Source organism: Theobroma cacao, chromosome 5, assembly GCF_053813885.1.
Source record: "Theobroma cacao isolate CCN51 chromosome 5, ASM5381388v1, whole genome shotgun sequence".
NCBI classification, from domain to species: domain Eukaryota; kingdom Viridiplantae; phylum Streptophyta; class Magnoliopsida; order Malvales; family Malvaceae; genus Theobroma; species Theobroma cacao.
Window position 1 is genome coordinate 35,026,841 of NC_142643.1, and position 24,585 is coordinate 35,051,425.

Here is a 24,585-nt window from a genome sequence, read left to right on the forward strand (position 1 = left end):
TTATTACATTATATGTTTAGACCATTTATGTACACTTTGATTAGTATGCCACTATGAGTTGGCAATATTTAGTATTATTTTGATTCAAAGTTATGAAATGTGACTTAGCAACTTTTGATGGAATAATGAACAGGTCCTATTAATAGGCTTGCTTGGGCTTAGTGGACTACGTTCACTGGGACCATGCGCCGATCATGGCCTGAAATTTGGGTCGTGACACACAGGCAGGACAAAACCACCATCCTTGTTTACCACAGTCCCTACCGGCATCATACATAATCACAAGGATATGGGCACACTCAACCTCATAATATCCATCGTTCGAAATTCCTCTATGGACAGAACATGCATAATCAACGTCATAACATCGTCCAGAATCATCCATGTACGGAACATATTCCTCAACACAATTATAATTCATCATACTAGTCATCATGACATATTTAATCATTCGTAATCATGCCTTATTTCTAATCTCAAGAACATAATCATTGGCACGTAAATTACTTAGCCTAGAACAATCCTTCTAGGTGATTCACATCATTCTCAGAGCATTCACTAGTCTAGACATAGCATTTATAGACATATTCATCATGTACACATTCACATTGACATCATTAGCCTAGGCATAATCCTTCTAGGCATATCACATCATTCTCACATATTTTCTAGTCTAGGAATTCTTCCTTTAGACATGCTTAAAGCTCATACATAGCATACATTATGCATTATCATTATTAAAGCGTATATGCACCATAGTTATTATGCTTCTATGCATAAAATTTTTCCATTCACCTTGACACTTTGGGTGTTTTTCTATCCACACTTTGCACACTTCAGCTCAACAACTCAATATTTGCAAATGGGCAAAATCCTTACTCCCAATAGTCATCTAGCATTAATAATACATGAGCATTAATATTTACATCATAACTCTAAATTTCACAGCCAAATCTTGGCTTTTAGATTATTTTCAACTTTTCTAAAAATAGCAAAATCTTTAGCAATCTCAACAAATAAGCTCAAATTCTTTATCAATAAGCTAAACCCATACCTTAGAAGTTGGGTTGCACAATTATTTACCCCAAATATTCAACCAACTCAAGAGAGCAATTTTTCCACCAAACCTGCATCAATTTAAATCTAAGTCATCAACCGTTCAAACAAAAAATAAACTGATCAAAGTGCTCAATCTTACCTCTAAAAGCATTCCCTAGCTCCATATTTACTCTAACCAACTCCAAGTGCTTCAAAAATTCATTCTTGAAATCTAAGGTTTGGTTTTAGAGAGAGAAAGTGAAAATCTTCTACCGAGCCTTTTTAGAGTTAAATCTCTCACTTCTAACACTCAAAATCCTTGATTTGTTGCTAAAGATTTATGGGTTTGAAAGGTGTCAGAGTTAGCAAAAAATGAGTGCAAAAATGTGGTCTAGAGAGAAAATGAAGAAATTCCCATTTGAGGGCTTTTAAACCCAATTTAATTTGATCTAGTAGCTTAGGATCGACTATGGGAGCTTGGTATTCGATCCTAGACTAGATTGTTTACCCTAAATCCCATTTCTTGCCCTAAGATCGACTACAAGGGTTCTAAACTCAATCTTAGGCCGTTGCAATTATTTACACCTAAACCTTACTCCATAAATTAGATCTGATCGAATCCTTAGGTCCAAATTCATAAAAATTGGTTCTTTTGAAACCTAAACTCATTCCAAATCTTCCCTACAACCTCCAATCATTCATATTTCACCTAAAATCAATACACAAATCCATCATGCACACCAACTCTCATTCATGCTCTATGTCACATAGCATATCAATTAACATGGCATAATTCGCATACACATCATACTCATCTTAGTGCCAAGCATATGCATAATATTATTTTGAGCCTTCACATCCTTATGTATCATATTCATTGCTCTATGGACATAAGGATACCCTTAAGCTCTCAAACATCTACACCAAAGATTCAATTTAATTCATCAATTGGCTTGGTTCACTTCACATAGTTCATATAAAAAATCCAGGGTGTTACATTTTCTTAGTTACAATGATAAAAAAAAAAATTATAAACATCTACTACGCATTTGATGATCCCACAATATTATTTTGAGGCTTACATCTTGATAGGGAAGTTGTTAGACAACAGAGTATCATCTCTAGACTGGGTTAAACTTCAGTTGAAATAGTAATGTTCAAGTCAAAACTCAATGGTAGTATGGATACAATAGACCACTACTATCTAAAGAGCCACTGTCTTCAGCTATGACACCCCATACGTTCTCAAAGTTTGTCATTCGTATTGGATAGTTGTTTCGTGTGTGCCCAGGTTGTTTGTAAATTGAACATGTTTTTTATCATTGTCGTCGTTATGCCGCCAAATGAGTAGAAGTAGTGTCAGATTTGTCGATAGAGCTCTAAACGGCGTTGGGAAATTTTGTCTATTATGATTGTAGCGTTTGCATTATGAACATCTACATCGTCAAATGCTTTCCCCAACTGATGGAATCGTTTCCTCCTAGGTATTCCCGCTTGAACTCGCTAGGTTGGTGGCGAAACAACAATTTGTTGAATATCAGGGGGGATTTCCCACTCACTAAGATGCCCAACCGGGCAAATGGGAACAACATAAACCTCCACCCAAGATCAAGTCTTGTAATAGTCAGAATTCAATAGCTGCAAATTTACACTTATTGTGAAGACAATGAAATCACAGTTGAGGAACTATTAAAAATTTCAATTCATTACAAAGCAAATAAGAAAACATGGATATTCATACCTTATTGCCACCACAGCATGTGTGCAAATGAGTAGATTGGTTTGGAACTCACCACATGAACACATCTTGGTGGACAAGTTGACGACTTTGTCCTTAGTCTCGCTTATAACTTGGAACTCCACTCAATCGATTGCTTGTGTAGAAAAGTGACATGCTTTATTGAATCGTGTGTTCAACAGATCGGTAGCCCAAGAGCCAAGAGGCAAGGTCAAATTCAAGGCCTCTTTGTGCTGATCATGGAACCAACACTGGAACATGCCTCTGATGCACTCGATCAAGACAATTATTGGCATTGTTCTTGCCTGCCTCATACACAAGTTAATATACTCCGCAATGTTAGATGCCATGAGTTCATAGAGCCTTACTTATGACCGTGCACGTGCCCATCTCTTAAGGTGTAATATCAAAATATGGTCGTAAGCATCCTTGCAAAATGTTTCAACTAATTCATATGTCTATTGAAATCAACAAACCTATAACAATTGGCTGCGAGGGTGAAAATCGAGGCAACATCTTCATGCTTGAACTTGTTTTTAACATTTTTTCTCAAGTAGTAATTGCATAGACCACAGTGCATGTCGTGGTACACTTTCTCAACTACATTCTTAATGCCAAGATGCTTATTAAAAATGAACATTGCATTTTTAGGACAACCAATCGTACGATGTAAATAGGTAAGAAACTAAGACCATGACACTTCGTTTCCCACATGGCTAACGCCAAATGCAACTAGATATATCTACTCATTCACGTTTTTGTAGATAGCAATAAACATAATACCCTTAAATCTACCTTTCATATGTGTGGCATCAATAGCAACTACAAGCTGCATTACAGCCCTAAACCCCTGGATACATGTCTCTTACGCCCAAAAAAAATATTTGAATCGTTGTTCCTTATCCATAGCCATAGCTATGATAGTATCGAGATTTTCATGTTCCAACATATAGAAATACTAAGGTAAGAGTTGGAATGACTCCTTTAGGGGATCGAAAACAAGACTCTCTACATACTCATTCGCTTACCAAGCCTTACCATACAAGCATTGCAATCCCCACTTGCAATTCATTTCTTCCATTATTTCCTTAGGTCTCGATGGTGTTACATTATTTCCTTACAACTTGGGGGACATAAGCTCACCAATTAACCTCGTGCTTGCTATTCGGTACCCACCTTGCAAACCATCAACAGTACACATGTGTACCTTGTGAAACATGCAAACTTGACAATAATCTCCCTCAAGTAACTTTGTTCCACACATAGCGAACTTGCATGCCTTGTCCTTACAAACAACCTCAAAACGAGCGTGACATGATTTGTTAACTCTAATCTTGAAATGCCATTTTAGTGCCAACAAGCTCAAAGCTTGTTTCAATTCGACCTTCGATGGAAACACTTTTCGCAATATAAATGGTCATCGCTTGATCTGGACTCCTCAGTCACAACTGCTTGGAAGGATATCATATCTACCCTCGAAATAATCTTTTGACAAGATACCCTTACATTTACCCTCTCTTGATTCATTATCATTAAGCGAACAAATCCCGTTGTCACCAACGATTGGGTTACCGTAAACAAGGCTATCGCATTCAACATCTTTTAAAATAATAGTTGTGTTATGGTCATCGCACTGAACATCTTCTAACACAATAGTTGTGGCATGTTCTATACTGACATCCGCATGGTTGCAATCCGGAATGTCATTGTCCTCACCCTTATCGTCCTTTAAACAGTCATCATGTATACCAACGTAATCATCTTCACAATCATTGTCCATCTCATTATTCCAATCAATAATGTCGTCCTCTTCACAATCATCGTCCATCTAATCAGATGCAACGTCATCACTCATGACCACCACAATGTCGTTTGTGAATGGCAATGGACCCACTGTATTCCTGTGAGATAGTTGCATTTGTTGCCAAGAATGAAGTATTTCGTTCGATGCACATTCTGATCGAAATTGTGCATACAGCATTTAAAAACACCTCAAGTGTGTGTCGGGCTATTCAAACTCATGTGCATTCGTCAATGGTGATTGCATGGTGTGGTATGTCTGAAGCATTATACTTTTGTTGTAAATGATTACTATGTTGGACACCTTGTTCATGTAGCATAACATTAGCATTTCATTCCTTAACTGTCGCAAACACTACAACTACCCTCTCGTCTCACAAAATACTTGCTACATCTTCATCGTCCTTGATAACTATGCATGAAACCCTTGCGGCATGCTGAGCAATGCATGTAGCTCGATTTCGTGATTTTGTGAGTTTACCCTAACAACATTTTCAACCAGCTTCATTAGACCTGAAAATGACAAATCACTCCCAACACCCCTCACTCGTGTCTCATAACCTTGTAAGTGTCATTGACCCAATGACCACCGTATGTAATCATAAGCTTCACATTTGGCAGGCTGTTAAAATTTAACAAAAAATAAGTGTTACAATCAATCAATTTATCAAAAAATGCCACGCAATGCATAAAAACCAATCACATAATACCTTAAAGTCAATCTAGTAATGATTAATATCCAATCACACAATGCATAAAATCATATATGCATTGCACAACTCAAGCAATGCCTAAAAGCTAGTCTAGCAACACCTAATAATAAATTACGAAATGCCTAATATCCACTTACGTAATGCCAAAAACTAGTCACGCAAAGCTTACATCATGCAATGAATAACAACCAGTCACACAATGCCTAATATCCATTCACACAATGCCTAATATCTAGTCACGAAATGCCTACAAAATAATATAATATTCCAACTATTGTCATCATATCTTTGATTCTCTTATATAAATAGAAAATTACGAAATTATGGCAAGTAAACTAGTTATTGAGTGTAAAAGAAATTAATGGCAGTTACTATTTACATAAAATATAATAAAACAAGAGTTTTATTCATAAAGCTGAAACTAAGCAGATGATACATCATAAGAACCATGTATTATGTGCCTTCTATGGTTCATTTCTTCTTAATCTCATCAACTATTTCATAAATTTCAACCAAAATTTTTTTGTTCAAAATTTTTGTCTTTAAAACTTTTGTCCTAACCAGCACTTTATTGATCAAAACACGCAAGTCCTTTTCCATGTTCTTAGTGACATCTATCAATTCTCCCATATATGTTGCAACATATTCAGAGATATCTTCCTTTTCAGAAGCATCACCCTTCCCGGTTTCCGTTTTACAACATTTAAAAGAAGCCATGATAAGTTTGAGATTTTGTGACTTTGATTCAGATGATTTTGACTGAAATGGAAAAAGGTTACATCTATTTATAGGCATGAATGATGACTCTTGGAAAGGATGCTTAATGGTTTTTGGCTTATTTTCTAATGAATATGATTAGTCCGTAAATCGATGCAATAAGTGTTTTAAAGAGAATTTAAGAGTTCTGTGTTCGATGGTCTTCTACACAGACATAAGTGGAATTAAGGGGGTTGAATTGGTTATTAAGCATTCCTAGTTCTCTTCTAATTTTTCAAAATTGGTTATTAAGGGGGCTGAATTAATAGATATTCAGCTTCAATAGTAGGTAGATAAAGCAACACAATGACTAAAAACCAACCACACAATGCTTACAAACTAGTCAAGCAATGCACAAGTCACGCAATTCCTAAAAGCCACTTTTTGCAATGCCTCATATATGGTTACACATTGCTTAATATTCAGTCACTTAATGCCAAATAAACAGGTCATGCAATTCCTAAAAGCCAGTCAAGTAATGCTTAAGTCGCGCAACACATAACAACCAGTCATACAATGCCTAATATCCAGTCACACAATACCTAATATCCAGTGAAGCAATGCCTAAAAAATTTTCACGAAATGCCTAATAACTAATTCATTTCGCTACTTGCAATCAGGTTTAATCTACCAAAGAATATAAACAAACAAATAAACCCAAAAGCCCAAAACACATACGTTCATGTCATCTCTGCTCTTTGGGATAGTGAGCGAAAGTTGAATGGCGAGATAGACCTCAATGGCATTAGAAAGCTAGACAGCGAGATAAAGAAATCATGATTTAATTTTAAAATTTTTATATAAATGGCAGGATAAAGAAAACCAAGACCATTTAATTTGGACGAAATGGTTTAAAGGGCATTGTAGTCAAGTCATGCTAAAAATTGGTTATAAATAGTTAAAATTATAATGAGGTCATTTTTTAATTGGGTTTTTGAATAGGGATATTTCTCACAATTTTTTCTACATTTTATATATATTTAAGAGTTCTTTTTTTAAATGGGCCCCATGCATAAGGTGTTTTTGACAATAACCTTTTTATAATTTTAACTATTTTTAGCTAAGAGAATTAAAATTTGGACGAAATTACCCTTAATGAAATCGACCTATTTATTTGGCTCCGTGCCTCAACCCAAAACTTATTAACCGGTCAAGTATGTTTAAGTCTACGCCTCAAACCAATTCATATTCTTTGAGCTTTTCTCGTCAGACTATTCATCTCTAGAGTATTCCTTACCAGAAAGAAAAGCGTTTAAGCATTTTGAGCATTTTGGAGTAGTTTTTGATACACGAAGAAAACCAATGAATGTTTTGAGCATTTTTAAGCATTTTGAAGTGATTTTTTATATATGAAGAAAAACTTTTGAACATTTTGAGCATTCTTTGTCAAATAGGTATATTTGTTAATTATGTTGTTAAATGGAATATGGTGTATCGTTTGAAGTTTTTTATCTTGTTAAATAGAATTTAGTAGTTTTGGTGATTTTTGAGAATTATGTGACTAGTTTTTAGGCATTGCGTGACTGACTTTGGGCATTAAGTGACTAGTTTTTGATAAGGCATTGCGTGACTAGTTGATAGGCATTGCGTGACTTGTTAGTAAGGCATTGCGTGACTAGTTAGTAAGGCATTGTGTGACTAGTTAGTAAGGCATTGTGTGACTAATTAGTAAGGCATTGTGTCACTTAGGCATTACTTAAAAATCAGTCACGCAATGCCTAAAAACTAGTCACACAATGCTTATAACCAATCACGTAATGTCTAAAAATCAGTCACGCAGTGATTAAGTCACATAATACCTAAAACAAATACTTTTTTTTTTTGCTAAGCCATGAAATTGTGCATTTTATAAAAGATAGGTTACAAAACTCCATAACCCTCCAAAGCAAGATAAAATAAATCCCTATCGGGAGGGCCTTGCTCACTCCCCTTATGCAAAAACAAAATATACTCCCTTTACAAAATATTTCTTGAAAAATTTCAATTCAAAATCCCATAAAAAAAATCAAAATCCCCAACAAGCATACTTAACAATCATCTCAATCCTAGACACAACAAAACCGTGAACCATTATAACAACCCATTAAACATACTTTAGCTATTTCTTCTCCCTGAGCCCATCATCTTAACCAATCTGATCCAACTCATCAACACAAGCATCTCCATCGCAGCACACGTTTCGAAGCAAGTCATCACCAGAAAGCATCCAATTACCAAATTCATCATCCTGCCTACAATCACCATAGAAGAACAAAATCGTTATTCATCGTCCTTGAAAACCCCAAGATCCGTCATCTAAAAAAATAAAACAAAATAAAAAAGAGCTTGATGTCATCTCTGAATGGCGAGATAGACAGTATTTGATCAGAGAGAGAAATCGAGATTTAATTTTAAAATTTTTGTTTGGATGGTGGGATAGAGAAAATTGAAATTATTTTAATTTGTCTGAAATTGTTTAAAAGGTATTGTTGTCAAGTCATGCCAAAAATTGACTAAAAATAGTTAAAATTATAAAAAATAATATTTTTGAATTGAGCTTATGATGAAGGTTATTTCTCACAATTCCTCTATATTTAAGCCTTATCGATTGTAAGAAAATGGATATAAAATGGATATACGAGAGGATGCTAATTGCTAGGTGTGGTCATCAGCAACGGCAATTTATTTGTATTAAATAGATCTCAAATATCTAGTCAGGCACGAATAATAACGCCATGAAATTGATGAACAAGTTTTCCTTGCTCATTTTCTGGAAAAATTTTCCCTCTGGCAAGGTATATAAAGATGAAGAAGCTTTCCTGTTTTCAGAAGAAGATGCAACATATCCTTGCATCCTCATGCTTTAAATTAGCAGGTCTTAGCAAAGTGGCTTGCCATAGAGTGAACCCATTATGGATTCATATTGGTTATTTTTTTTCCCTTTCTTTGGTTGGATTTTGGGTTCTCAAGGTTTTGAAACCGAGAACCGATTCTTCTAAACCTAGGAATTTGGATCTGCTTTTTACCTCTGTGTCTGCAGCCACAGTTTCCAGCATGTCCACTGTTGAAATGGAGATTTTTTCCAATCCCCAACTTATTGTAATGACCATTGTGATGTTCGTCGGTGGGGAGGTCTTTACTTCTGTGGCTGGACATTTCATGAGCAACTCTAAGCCAAAGCAACGCAGAGCTGGAGAAAATGTTGCTTCCCTTCGTAGTGATAGTTCCTTCAACCCGAAAAATATTGTTATTAGCGGAATCGAGTCGAGAGTGATAATGAACCCAAAGCCAGGGAATCGACAAGCAGAAGAACAGACTCATAACCAAGGTGAGGCGTTTGATGGTGAACATTTGATGATTTACCATTCAATCAAGTTTCCGACCTTCGTTGTTTTGGGCTATCTTTTAGTAGTTCATCTGTTTGGAGTTGCTCTAGTTGCTCTTTATCTATCCCTTGTTTTCAAGTGCAAAAGATATACTAAAGAGAAAGGGACTGAATCTATTCACATTCTCACTTTTCACCACTGTTTCAACTTTTTCTAATTGCGGCTTTGTTCCTACAAACGAAAACATGCTAGTCTTCGCCAAAAACTCAGGCCTCCTCCTTATACTTATCCCTCAGGTTCTTCAAGGAAACAGTCTATTTCCTGCATGCTTACGATTTTCAATATGGGTTCTTGGAAAAGTCGTTAGAAAAGTGGAATATTCCAATTATTTGCTGAAGAGCACAAGGGCAATTGGATATCATCACTTGCTTCCGAACCGGCGTTCATGTTATTTGGTTTTCACTGTTTTTGGGTTCACAGCGGCTCAGCTCATATTCTTCTGTGCCATGGAATGGAATTCAGAGGCCTTGATTGGATTGGATCCTTACGAGAAAATAATTGGCCTATTCTTTCAAAGCGTCAACACAAGGCATACAGGTGAAACCATTGTCGACCTCTCAACGATCTCTGCAGCCATACTGGTTATACTCATCGTCATGATGTCAGTCTCTCTCTCTCTCTCTCTCTGATTTCACATGGCATAGGCTTGTTAGTTTTTCTTATATTCTTTCTCCTCCTCCCTGATTTCAACATTCTTTTTGCTTCTAGTTATTTTTGTTTTTTGACAATGAAATACAAAATTATAGGACAAACTAATGACTCACATTAAATTACAAAGAATTTATAGTCTTGTGATTAGATAATATTTAACTAGCATCGCTGCTTCACTCTCAAGTGAAGCTTCTGAGCTGAGGTAGAACTTAGCTAAAGTTTTTTAGTCAAGTTGTTGAGGTTCTTTAAAAAACGATCAAAAAATAAATTTAAAAATTCAAATTATCGGATTAATAAAATTTGATGAGAAGATCAATAATATGTAAAAAAATTAATTAAAATAATATTTATAAATAAATTTTTATTAATATTTATTGAACCGTCAAAATTTTGTTAGAATTTTTAATAAAATGCTTATTTTAAGAAAGTATCAAAACAATTGCTTTGACTTTTGTATACTATTTAATTTTCATTTGATCAGTTTTAAAGAAAAATTTTATGAACTTGATCTAAAAACCTTTACCTAGATTCTGTCTTTCAGGTGCATGCTTTACTTAGGTAATCAACCCAAAACTTCTATTACATTAATCATGAATTCTTGATTTGCCGCAACCGGCTTGCTTGAGCTATATGATTTTATCTGTTAACACATTCGACATAAAATAACTTTCTTTTCTCTTCATTAATGTATATAATGTTTTATTTAAAAATATATACTAAAAGAATCAAATTGCATGATTAAAATTTTCATAAATGATACAAAATATTTTAAATATCAGTATATCCTAAATTGGCATCTCACTATAAAACCAATTAATTCACATTTGAAAAATGTTCATTAGACCAAAATCTGAAGACCGAAAAGGTCAGTCCTCAGACCCAATGGCATTACTCGAAAATTCATACAACTTCAAATTAGACAATTTTCTTTATATCCCTTGGCCTGATTTCATATCAATTTTTGTTATACTCATTTAGCATTATTCTTTACATTTTAAAATCCATTGCCTACACAATTAGTCTTTTCTTTCCCTTCAATTTTTTCCCCACATGTTTCCATTGGACCATTCTTCCCCCTACAAATTAACCCTTACAAGCCCTTAATCTATTTAATTTCCATAGCCACTCATTTGACTGTAGAGGTGCCAAAGATAATTAATTTATTTAATTTCCATAGCCAGTCATTTGACTGTTGAGGTGCCAAAGATAATTAATTTTCATACTATCCCAAAGTCAAAATTTTAAAATGTCATTTCATCTGTGGAGGTGTCACAATGATATTCATAAACACAATTCTGAAGTTGTAACTTAGCGTGTACGAGTGCTCGCATAGACAGAGGAAAACTATAGAAGACTTTTAATAACATTTAATTAACTATTAATAGTATTTACAGTACTTTAGCATTACATAGACCATTTACAATAAATTTTGAAAAGAAAAATTATCGAGTTCAAAATTCTTCAATTTTCTTAATTAACAGTAAATATGCGACTATCAAACTATTAATTAGCTAATTCGTGATATCTAGCACTTATCGTCATCACCGATAACTGCGTACTTTACATTACAATAAAATTGACATAAGACTGTGTATTTTTAAAATGTGTTACATTTTATATGTTTTATAATAATTTGTAAATTTGATTATATTATACAAAATTTTAGTATGTTATGAATAAAAAGTAATTATAGATATTGCATACACTACCAAAGATTGTACTTTTAATATTACTACTAAATGTGAAAAAAATAAATTAAAAATTTAAATAATTACACTTTTTAAGACTTCATTACATAAAAAGAAATGTTACCTAAAACTTTATAAGTCCAAATTTATTATAGTATTGTCCTCTATTCTATTACTTTTGCAATAAAGAAATCTCTACTTTCAAAATAACTATTTTTTACTTAAAGTTATCTTATGCAAAATGTGATATTAAAAAATTATAATATGCTTAAGATAGATACATGTCTTAAATAGTCACATATTGTAAAAATGTATATATTCATAAACACTTTATGACCAAATATAATGGAAGTATCATTATTTATAGTAAATCCAAAGACATCACTAAGGGTGTGTTCCAAACAAATTATGAACTAAGCATAAAACAATATCAAATCCTTCCATTATCAAAATACATCTAAAGACTTCAGAATACTCATGTCAAAATATGTTTCTTGAAATTGACAAAACACGTTCTCTTAGTTAGAGGATTAGCTATTACGTCATCGTTTCTAATACATTTTACTTAAATGTCACCATTTTATACAAGTTCTTTAACTGTCAAATATTTTATCTCCATATGCTCAGCTCCTGTGATACCTTATATCGTTGTTAGTAAACAAAACCATTACAATGTTGTCATAGTACAATTGTATGGGTCTAGTAATGGAGTCAACCACCAACAATTCTTTAATGATATTTATTAACAAGAAAGCTTGTGTAGATGCTCTATAGCATGCTACAGATTCTGCTTGCATAATGAATGAGGTCATAAGTGTTTCTTTATACTTTCCTTTCCACCACCTGTCAACTTAAAAAAGACTTCTTATAATTTCAACAATGGCTAAGTTAGAATCTGTATAACTTTTCATCTTAAGGCCTTAAACATTTTCATAAACCAGCATATAATCCTTAGTCCTATTCAAATTTCTCATTACCTTCTTTGCAACTTCTTAATGATCTTTATTAGGATAACAACTATCTTCCCAAAAGACCCATTACATAAGCAATGTCAAGCCCCATGCACAAATGAGCATACATCAAGCTCCTTATTGTAGTAGCATATGACATTGCTTTCATAGATACCCTCTTAAAATAATTTTAAGGCATTGTGTCAAGTTCAATTTATCACCTTTAATAACTAGCACACTCCACCTTTGCACATTACTAAAAAATTAGGTTTTATTGATGGAAAATTTCGTCAATGAAGGTGTGCATTCCGTTGGTAATCTTAATTATCAATGGAAAAATCCATCGATCATCAGTCCAAAATACCCTCTTTGGTAAAAGTTTTCTGTAGTTATTTAAAAATTCTATCTGTAACCTCACTGACTAAATTTTTTAATCGGTATTTTCGTCAATAAAGAATCCAATCTGTCGGCTAAAAAATTCATCGGTGATGTAAGAAATTCATCGAAAAATTTCATCAATAAAGTCACCGACTAAAAGTTTACTATTAGTAAATCCATTAGTAGTTTACCGACGAATAAGGCGATCGACAAAGCCATAGGTAGTTTACCGACGAATTCACCTACGGAATTCTCAACGAATTAGCAACTAAATTTGTTTTATATTTTGTCGGTAATGTGTATTATTCCGTTGGTGAGGAAGCAAATTCCATCGGTAACAACAAAAAGATACGTCGATATTAAAAGAATTTTGTCGGTAATAATTAACTTCTTATAATTTTTTTCGTGTTTCCTACATTTAATAATAATATTAATATATTAAAAGTAATAATTTTGTTTGGAAAATTAATTACTCTAAATGAATTATATAACAGGAAAAACATACCAAATATTTTGAAAATTAAAAAAGAAATGTTAACCCAAAATCAATGCAAAACGTTAATAGAAGGAATCGATAGTACAATGAAAAGGAATTATAGGTGTCCATCAGTCAAATCATTAGGAAGGGGAGATTGCTATTATGACATAGGATGCAACTATTGGGATGATGAAGACTCACTAGTTGGATCTAGAAACCTCTTACGGATAACTTTCATGATGGACTTAATATCATGCACGTCAATCTTCAACTCCTTCACATCGTTCTTCATTTGTTGCTAGCCCTCAGGTTCAAATGCTGAAACACATGCAGTAGTAGCAAAAGGCATCAAACCACTGGCTGACTTAGATGTCGCAACTAGAGCAAATAGTGTAACAGGTGGCATCTTGGTGTTAAACTCGTAAACGTGGTCTGAGTGGTTTGGACCCTCTAATTGCCTCAGATCATGCTACTGGATCAAACTTTGGCTGGGATGATAGATAATCACCGTACTTCTATAATATAGCAGATGTATATGATTCCTACAAATAGAATGGGAAATGACATTATATATTAATGAAATTGTTAAGTAACTTATACACATATCAATAATATAATGAAAATAAACTAACTCATTTTTATTACATACACTAACAGCCTTCAACTTGTTGTCCACAAACTCTCTAGTACCTTTTGTCGCTTGTGACTGCGCTCGAAAACCTCAGAGAATGTTACCGATCTTTGCAACATCTCGGACTGAAATCACAATAAGAAAAAAAATGCATCATCACCAATATGCAAGTTTGTGCAATCTTCAACAACATAATGACTACATGTTTTAAAATCGTAAAACAATGACAACTCATAATGCATTCAGAAGAAAAACAAACGCATCATCAAAATATATGCATGGCTTCGCTTTGCAATTGTCGACAACACAACAACAACAACAACAACAACAAAATGCTCACATTATTGACTTTACAAGTTAAGAGCACGTACCATTTTCTTCTGATGTAAAGCAAAAGGTAAAAAACCCTCTATGTGCTTTGCTATGCTACCGTCCTTCTTTGTCTGACGATTTTGCTAGGCCTTCGCAGATCGACACTGTCATGACCCGGAACCATCCTTGAGTCCGTGACAACCATCGCGATGTCCCGATAAGCACTCATCCCCCGAATACCATATGAGACCTCGCAAGGCTTTCGTATCAGTTTCTTATCTCCCCTGTGGTTAATCATCGCCAAATGTTGTATTTTAGAGGCTTTTAAGCCTTTTTTCGATTTAAAATAGTGAAAAAATAAATTTCACTTCATAGGGGCATTTTGATCATTTTTCATCAAAAATTTCAAATTCGACCAAAATGTAGTACTTAAGCGAGAAATGCATATTTCGAAATCGAAATTAAATTTGAATGTCTAAAATGTGATTTAAAATGGAATTATAACCATTTAAATAAAATAAAAATATTCGACAAAATATTTTGTTTTCTTACAAATTAATATTTATAGAGTATTCTGAAAATGATTTTTAGTAGCGTAAAAGTTAAATATATTTATACAAACTATAATACGGAAAAACAACGTATGAAATTTAATTTACAGTGCTACGTGGGCCCACAAATGAACAAAAGTAGTAAAGACAGTAAACTTACAGTTTTTGAAGTAGTATGGCCAACTATAATTCTCGACAATGTCTGTTATCTACAGGCTAACCCGGCCTGAAATGATGGGATAAAAAAAAAGGGTGAGATTATAAAATCTCAGTAAGTAAACAAATACCATCTAAATAATCTAAAGGCGAGTAAAGGGAGACAATTAAAAACCATTCATTTCAGCAAATTTTTCACAACACAAATATTCATTTCAACCAAATAATCAATATGGCTCGTGAATTTCTCAAAACTTGGCTCATGCCAAATCCTGTACTCGGAGACACCTGGACCAGGGGTATCCAATAGAATCCGCCAAGGCTGTGAAAAATTTTATATAACCATAAAACTTGTTTTTATTTTGAAAAAAAAAAAAGGCAGCCGTTCCTTGGCGTTGACTGATTCTCACTTCACGTGGTGGTTAACGTGAAGTGCACTCAAAAAGCCCACCTCAGGAGATACCTTACGCGCCTCTACGACCGAGGTGAGAATATAAAGGAGTTTACCGTGCCCCTCTAATAGGCTGGTCCACAGAACTCCGCCACTACAGTAGTTAATCTTTAATCCACCAATTGATCAAATCTCAATGGCATAGCATGGCAATTACATTACTAACAAATTTATCAAGGCAAAACAGACATTTCATATTTTTCAACACAAGTATTAATTCAGCCAATCATGTCAATTTATCACAAGCCATTTAATTCAAATCATAATTTACAATAAATCACATGGTCTCCAATTACTCAAATTTTCAAATCCAACATTCTATTTTCAAATCAATTTATAAAAAATTCAATTTATTTTATAATTCCATTTATTTTATAAATGCATATTTTTCTCATAAAACAAGAAATTCATCATTTAAAATAATTTTCACAAATCACAAAATTGAATAAAAACTACTCTAGATAATTCAGACGATAATAGGTTTACTCACAAGTTTCAAAAGTTCAGATTTCGGGTGTATTCAGTTTAGTAATCCCCAAGCGTAATTGCTTTGCCTTTGTCGAAGGGCACACCACCTTGACACAGTATAAAATTAAGGAATTTACTATGTTGCCCTTAAATTGAAATAACTAATTTAGATCACTAATGCATGGTATGAAATGCAAAAGGTCTAAATTTTGCCTAAACACCGTATTGACCTATTTCGGTCTTTTACCTGATAAATTGAAATACGCATTCAATTTAGCTCCAATTGATCCCATTTCTTTTCTAATGCTTCAAATCACCAATGTCCAGCCAAATAACCCAAAAATCAGCAAAGCCACATTCATATTCCTTCTTGGAAAAATTCGGCCAAAATGGTGCATCATTGTCACAAGTTTTCCTACTTTATTTTCTTTCCATAATTCATTAATTTTCATATCAAAAACCATGATTTCATAATCAAATAACCTAAAATAACATCACATTGTTCCTCACCATTGACTTGAAAATTCAGCTAAGGCTAGGTAATGGGAAAAATGAATGTTTTTCTACATATTTTGTTTACTAACATGCTAAACTAACACTAAACACTAACATATATCAAAATCAAATCAATCCAATAATTTTCTCCTTCTAGACCCATATGACCAGCCATGAAAACATGCAATTTAATCATGGAAAATAAGGAGAAATGCTTGGGAATAAGAAAACTCAAGCTTAATAGAAAAAATCTTACCTTTTTCACTTAATTTCTTTGAAAATTCACACTTTTTCTTTGATTTTCTCTCTCTAGGGTTTGGTTTTTATTTTCTCTCTCTTCTTGCTGGTTTGGCCAACCATGGGGTGGAAGATGGGCTGGTTTTTGTGCCTTTTAAAAAGGAAAAATAATAAATTAATAAAGGCATGACACGTGGCATCATGTCATTGGCCCTTTTTTAAAATTTTGACTTTTCATTTTAATTTTCCACCACACCTTTATTCCATCTTTATCCATTCCCACCATAATTAAATTCCACAAATTTGACAAGTGTTGGTGGTGAAAAATTACCATTTTGCCCTTATCCTCCAGAAATACCGAGAATTGAAAATTTCTCACTACTCAAACTCCAATTATGTCCTAAATAATCTAAATAATTAATCTTGATCAAAATTTCCCGTGTTGTCCTTAAATGACAAAATAACCATTTTGTCCCTAATCGGTCAATTCTCCCGATTGACTCCAAACTGGACCTCAAACTTTGAATCACTATTTTGAGAAATCCCTAGACTATGAAATTTGAAATTTCATCTTAAAATTTCTATTTTAATTAGTTCGAGGTATAAATTAACTTAGTTGTACTTTTAAGTATAATACCGACTTTTACCTATTTTACTGAGATATTCTAGTACACAGGCATGGTGTCAACTATATGTATGACTTGACAGATAATTTAGGGCTGGGCTTGACAGACACTGCCACTCGAGCTATGGCAACATCTCCTTCATTAGATGCATTACACGATCAAAGTATGTCTCAATCATGTTAAACTCTAACTTCACATTCAATAATTGGGACATAGTTGATAATTTTGTGTGCTTGGTGCATCCGGACCATAAAGCTGAATCAGCATCATTTAGCAACGAAAAGAACATTGCAGCTCTCAAATTTGGATCTTTATGAATATCCCCTTTATTTTCATTCCAAACACTGGATTGAAAATTTGGATGTAAAGCGTCCATAACCATTTTAGCATATAATTTTCTACTCTAGCACCATACACTACTTTTTTAACATGATCATGAACAAAATGTCCTGATGATTGTCTGACATGGAATGATTCACCATACGAATCCTATATTGTATATGCACCAATAAAACCTTGACAAACTATATGCTCCTGAACCTTATCAGCAGTTAAGAACTTGCTATTCATGCACCAAGAGCAAGAGCATCTAATCTTATTCCCACTTACATATCTAGGTTGATGAAAGGCAATTGAAATAAACTCTTCAACGCCATTCACAAATTCTATCCTAAGAAATCCACTTGAATCCACTTAGGAATACATCCAACTCCGATCTTGTTCCATTCTGAAAAATGTAATGGACATATGATGTCATCCGTTATGAGATAATAAAAAAATTAATTATTAATTAATTGCTAGAATTATTAATCTAATCAAAAGAATTTAGTCACATTCATTATATATATATATATGTACACATACATACATACACACAAACACACACATATATGCAATTTTTGTTACTGTAAATCAATATTATGGATATATATTTTATTTATAATTTAGTCACAAATGGGTCCTTCCACAAATGCTCAATTATCATTATATATATAACATTACATATATATTTTATTTATAATTTTTGTTATTGTATATCAATAAAAATTATGTACATATGGTGCATCAAATTTATCAATATTATTTTTTTTTGAAAAGTTTAAAATTTATGATTATATATATTTTTTAACCTTATATATATGATCCATGTTCTTCTAAATCATTAAAAATTATGCATATATAGTACATCAAATTTTTTATTAATATTTTTTCCATAAATAATTGTTGTTCTTGTATAACAATAAAAAATTTTGTATATATAGTACATTAAGTTTATCATCATTACTTTTTTTTTTGTAAAGTGCCAAATTTATCATTATATAGGTTACATACATATATATACATATATAATTTTTGTTATTGTAACTCATTTTAAATTATACATAAATAGTACATCAAATTTATCATTATATACATACTATTACATTTGTTTATAATTTTTTTTATTGTACATCAATAAAAATTTTGTATATATAGTACATCAAATTTATCATTATTATTTTTTTAAAATTTTCAAAATCTTCTTATATATTTTGTATATACCTATATATATATATATATATATATCTATATATATTTGTTATTGTAAATTATTATAAATTATATACACATAAATAGTACATCAAATTTATCATTATATATATTATTACACAGATATTTAATTTATAATTTTTGTTATTGTACATCAATAAAAAAATTTTATTATTATTTTATTTTGAAAATTTTCAAATTTTCATTATATATAATGTATATACCTCTATATAAATATATATATATATATATATATATATATATATATATATATATATATATATCACCTTCATCTCTATTATGAAAGCAAGTACTATCAACCATATATAACTCCAAAAATTTAGTTGTTTCTACCTTAACAATTTTACCACCTCTACTTGAGCAATAAAATTCATAGTCTTAAGAATGGTCTAGGTTCTGAGTAAAATAGCATTGAGTAGAACGATATCGTATTTTAGTTTCAGTGGATCATAAAGGCGCACTTCTGAATAACATCCTTAAACATGTATCTGATTAAGACTAGGTTTTCATCAAGTCCAAAGCTTAAATGGGATTTTAGGTATAGATTTGGTAAGGCTTCTATTTAAGATATACATATCTATTTTAATTGCTTCCCCTTAAAAAAATTTTGGTAAATGAGCCACACTTATCATACTCTTCATTATATCCTTTAGGATGAGATTCTGTTTTTCAACCACATCATTTTGTTTAAGACTACCAAGCATAGTGTATTGAGCACTATTACTTAACTTTCTAAATATTTGACAAGCAAATCCTTTTGTTGTCCTATTGTATCATGTCTACCATAATATTCACCACCCTTATTAGACTTGACAATTTTAATGATTTTTCTTAATTGTTTCTCAACTTTAGTTTTAAAGATCTTTAAATTATCAAGAGTTTCAAACCTTTCTTTAATTAAGAACATATAACCATGATGAGAAAAATCACCAATAAATACCACAAAATATCTACTATTGAAGATAGTAAGGGTAATGATCTACTTATGGCAGTGTAAATGAGTTCTAATAAATTGAAACTACTATTTGATCTATTTCCCTTTATCTTGATCATCTTACCCTATAACAATCAACACATGCCTCTAAGTCATTGGAAATAAGAGTAGGTATGATGTTATCCTTTATCTTGACCTTTTTACCCTTTCCTTGGTGATGTAGCTATGCCACATGGAAGATGATTTCTTATGTATGTCTTTTTACAACTCTTTTAACATAATATCATAAGACAAATATTAATAGGATTTAAACATACTTGTGTAATCCATAAGTCAAAAAAGCACAAGCTAATATCCTTTGAATCATTAATCATCTTAATAATGGATAACTTATTTCAAAACTTAATCAGCAATGTCTATTTAAGAAACTAAAACTAAATTTAAGCAAACTGTTCTTACAAACTCAACTTCCACTTCTATTTTTGTTGCCAGTAGTGACTCTAGACTTATCCTTATTTGGCTTCTTCTTACTTATGAATCTATTCACATTTGCACTTCTGTAGCTATGTCTTATATTTGAGACAATCTTGTTTGTTAAGTCCTTTTTTCTTGCAAACGAAACACTTATGTTCGTTCTTAAAGACAACTTTAGAACCCTTACAGTGGCATATTGACCAAATTCTTTCCTTTTATAATGAACTCTAAAGAGGCATTAGATTTAGTGGACCATCTGAATGATGTAATTCCTAACTAATAAAGCCCTTTTAGAAAAGTGTCAATTTTAACATTTGATGACACCTTATACCTTTATGCTATTACAGTTAAAAACTCATTTATTTTAGTGGTATCAAGAAATCCACTTAAAGGTGTATCAGGATAAACCTCTCAATAAAAAGCAAACAAAATTTAATGGATTTCTCTCATACCTCAAAGGCTTTCTTTTCATTCTCAGAACTTTCAATAGCATATTATACATGCTTATCTATATTCATAAATAGATTTATGTCTATATCTAAATGGCAAACTCCACATCATTTTCCTAATTCTTAAAGTTTGACCCAATCAAAATCTCAATGGTGGTCATATTACTATTGACAGAAAAGGTGATTGAAAATTTAAACATTTGAAATTTAATAAATGGGATAATTTAAATACTCCAAAACCATAAATGAGTAGAACCAAAGAGTCGAGGCACATCTCATGTAAACAACTTTAGACTAAATGCATGACACGTAATTGAGACCTTTCACTTAAAAACGGTCAAGAACCTTTGTAGCTTACAACCTTTAGATGAACAAATTACTCGAGCTAGCCAATCTCCACACACATGTTAATTTTTTTGTGCTACCCTCTAATTTTAATATTTGGGTGAATGATAGTACACCAAGATCAAAAACATCCCTAAAATATTGGGAAGGATAATTCAACAACACTAGCCAATTAGCCACTTTAGTAACTATGAAGAACTAGCATAACAAAATTTTTCCTATAACGGGATATTGCTTTACATTACCCATACAAACTTTATGGTGTCATTTATTTATTTAATTATAAACTTAATGAGCATAGAACATTATACTCTAAAATCATACCTACTTATGTGACATAACCTGACGAGATATTCAGTCATTAAATCTCTACCCACCAAATATTACATTTAAGCTTTACGCAAGCATTTAAAAATTGAAAAAGTGAACCTTTACATTTAACTTTATGAGATAATTCCATAAAATAAACTTTTTGTATTAAAAAATCATAAAATATCACTTAATAAAGTTTTAGTATTCAATTTGTACTCTATAACTTTATCGTGAGAGTATATAAAATACATAAATATCTAGAAAGGGTTCCATTTGAAAGTTTGAACCATATATAAAAATAATGCGAGTGGTTAACAACTCCACTCCACCGAATATTTTTCTAGCTCTACCACTGATAGAAGACTAAGCTATTTGGACCCAGAATTAAATAATTGGACTTCATGGGTTATGTTTTCTAATCTTTCTTGATGGGAGTATTTCATAATCTTTCTGGATTTTTTTTCATTTCATTGCCTGTGGTAATGCTTTTATTCCCAATTGACCTTATTCCGCAGGCATCTTCCTCCTTATACATCCTTCCTTTTTGTAAATGATGATACCGAGCAGTATCAACAAAAATTTGAGAGCAGAAAAAGAAGAGGAAACTTTGCTGAGAACCTAACATTATCACAACTTGCGTATCTTGCCATCTTTGTCAATCTTATTTGCATAACAGAGAGGAAAAGTATGAAGGAAGATCCCCTCAACTTCAGCGGCTTGAATATTATGTTAGAAGTGGTCAGGTAAATGTTAATTCTAGTATTAATTTGTCTTCCATTGTTTTGAGAGAATCAAAAATAATGATAAAGAATTTGAAAATAGAGTGATCTGAACAGTTCGAATAAGACATGAAAATTACGGATTTATCCATTGAAATGTCATTGTGTCGAGTGATTAATATAAACAAGAGGGAGATCTAAACATGCAAAAATCATTTTTCTTTTGACCACAGGAAATTCTAGAGAACAAGATATAGGGTGAGAGATTTAAATTTTAACATATTGCCTTTAGAAATAGTGAGATTTGGATTTAAACTACTTTAGAAGTAATTTCAAATTGTAATTACAATAAATTAAGTTCAAAATAAAACGTTTACATTCATTTCCTACCGCCCCCCCCCCCCCCCCCCCCCCCCCCCCCCCCCCCCCTTTTCCCCAAAAAACGAAAGAAAATGAAAATTAAACAGAGTTCTTTAATGCGATTTTTAGGAACATAAATTTGGAAAAATGGATTTGGATTTGATTTGTTATATAAATTTTAATGATAAAGATAAACACTAGTTAAGATTTAGGGTAAAATACACATAATCTTTTAACTTTTAGTCATAATTCCATGCAAATCAATTAGTTTTCAAAATAAATACTTCGTCTTAAAAAAATATATCCACAGGACGCATAAGTTCAATCTTTAGTTAACTCGTTAACTTGATGACATATGAATAATGAAAAGATAATTTTACCCTTTATTTATTTTAAAAATTACAAAATTATAATTTTTCAAAAAAAAAAATTACCCTACCTCCACTAGCCGGCCACTCCCAGCCATATGGGTGCTCTCCAGGGAGCATCGATCCGGTGCTCCCAAAGAGTACCGATTTGGTGGTTGGCCAAGGTAAGAAAACATCACCGGTCAACTTGAAAGAAAGAAAAGAGTAAAAAACGAAAAAGAGTATTTTAGATATTTCACTTTTAAGTATTAACACCATTTACACATTTAAGGTTGAATCTTCATTTTAAAAACTAATGGATCCATGTGAAATTATGACTAAAAGTTGAGGGAGTCTGTGTATTTTACCCTAAGATTAAATAGACATGTATTTGAGAGTATAAGTTGATGAATTTCAAAGCTATTCTTCCTTAAGGTCTTGTAAATTCACCAATAGATAAAGATATAACAAATTCATGGATTTGAAAATAATTTAGAAAATTAATTTCATGAGTTTTATCACATATATTATATTAAATTTAATTAAAATTTAAATCCCTACTTTCGAATTGAAGTTTTCAAAAAACAACTTCAGAAAAATTTGTAAAATTTCCAATTGAAAATTTAAATAAATAAAATTAAAATTAAAATATATTAAAACTTGTAAATTGATCATGGAACTTAAAGATTCTAAAATTCTTTCCTTACTATATATATATATATATATATATATATATATATATATATATATGCATGTATGTATTTTTTTTTTTTGAAAAGCGAGCTTTTATTCCTCCATCACCGGCTTATGGCATGACAAGTCTAAAGCCTGAATTGCAAAAGACTTTGATGACACAAAGACTCTGATGTGGGAAAGAGCTTTGTACAGTTCCAAAAATGTTTGTATGTCTGTATGTATTATATTGTGAAAATAACGAAATAATCTCAAAAGTTGACTAAACTCTTACACAAAATCAATCGAATAAAGAAAGAAATCACCCACACTCACAACAATACAAGAAGTAGTTCAATCTTTGCACGACCTATGTTCGCAGACACAATGACAAAAAATAATTCACTAAAAAAAATTAAAAAATTTCAAGATGAATCTCAAACGCATAATACTTGTCCCACTAACTTCCAAAAGCATCTACTTCATACAGGGAAAAATCAAGTTATACAAGTGTAATTATTATTGAGATTTACATATTCTGAATTTTTTTCATACGATTTATATTTTTATTAACTTATCCAAACATTAAATATTTTATCTTCTAGATCATATAAAATTTAAAATTCATAAATTAAAACCATTTCAACCGTTATATATATATAATTTGCCTATGCAAATGGCTTTTGCAGCGCATATGGCAACGTGGGGCTCACAACGGGCTGCAGTTGCAAGCGACAACTAAAACCAGACGCTAATTGCCGCGACAAATGGTATGGATTTGTGGGAAGACGGAGTGATGAAGGGAAAATCATTCTCATAGCAGTCATGTTCTTCGGAAGACTGAAAAAATTCAACATGGATGGAGGCAAGGCATGCAGATTTTAGTAATTAGAAATTTTGGCATCGAATGTTATATGACTATTTCTTTTGATCAGTGATT

The 24,585-nt window shown here is 32.1% G+C and overlaps 2 protein-coding genes across 2 annotated transcripts; both read left to right on the top strand.

The window, feature by feature from the left end:
• Window positions 1-8,829: 8,829 nt before the first annotated feature.
• LOC148762816 (cation transporter HKT1;3-like) lies at window positions 8,830-9,567 on the top strand. Its single transcript, XM_088806636.1, has one exon. The coding sequence runs from the start codon at window positions 8,830-8,832 to the stop codon at window positions 9,565-9,567; it is 738 nt and encodes a 245-aa protein (XP_088662762.1).
• Window positions 9,568-9,744: 177 nt separating this feature from the next.
• On the top strand, window positions 9,745-24,551 carry LOC18598955 (putative cation transporter HKT1;4). The gene is made up of 3 exons (XM_088806852.1): window positions 9,745-10,011; window positions 22,063-22,290; window positions 24,335-24,551. The coding sequence occupies exons 1-3, from the start codon at window positions 9,857-9,859 to the stop codon at window positions 24,528-24,530; spliced, it is 579 nt and encodes a 192-aa protein (XP_088662978.1). The 5' UTR covers window positions 9,745-9,856; the 3' UTR covers window positions 24,531-24,551.
• Window positions 24,552-24,585: the final 34 nt, after the last annotated feature.

Excerpts from the sequence above, each read along its gene's own strand:
- LOC148762816 (XM_088806636.1), top strand. The coding sequence starts at position 8,830 with ATGAAGAAGCTTTCCTGTTTTCAGAAGAAGATGCAACATATCCTTGCA.
- LOC18598955 (XM_088806852.1), top strand. The coding sequence starts at position 9,857 with ATGGAATGGAATTCAGAGGCCTTGATTGGATTGGATCCTTACGAGAAA. Across the intron at positions 10,012-22,062 it reads GTTATACTCATCGTCATGAT|GCATCTTCCTCCTTATACAT; the intron begins GTCAGTCTCTCT and ends CTTATTCCGCAG. Across the intron at positions 22,291-24,334 it reads ATTATGTTAGAAGTGGTCAG|CGCATATGGCAACGTGGGGC; the intron begins GTAAATGTTAAT and ends TGGCTTTTGCAG.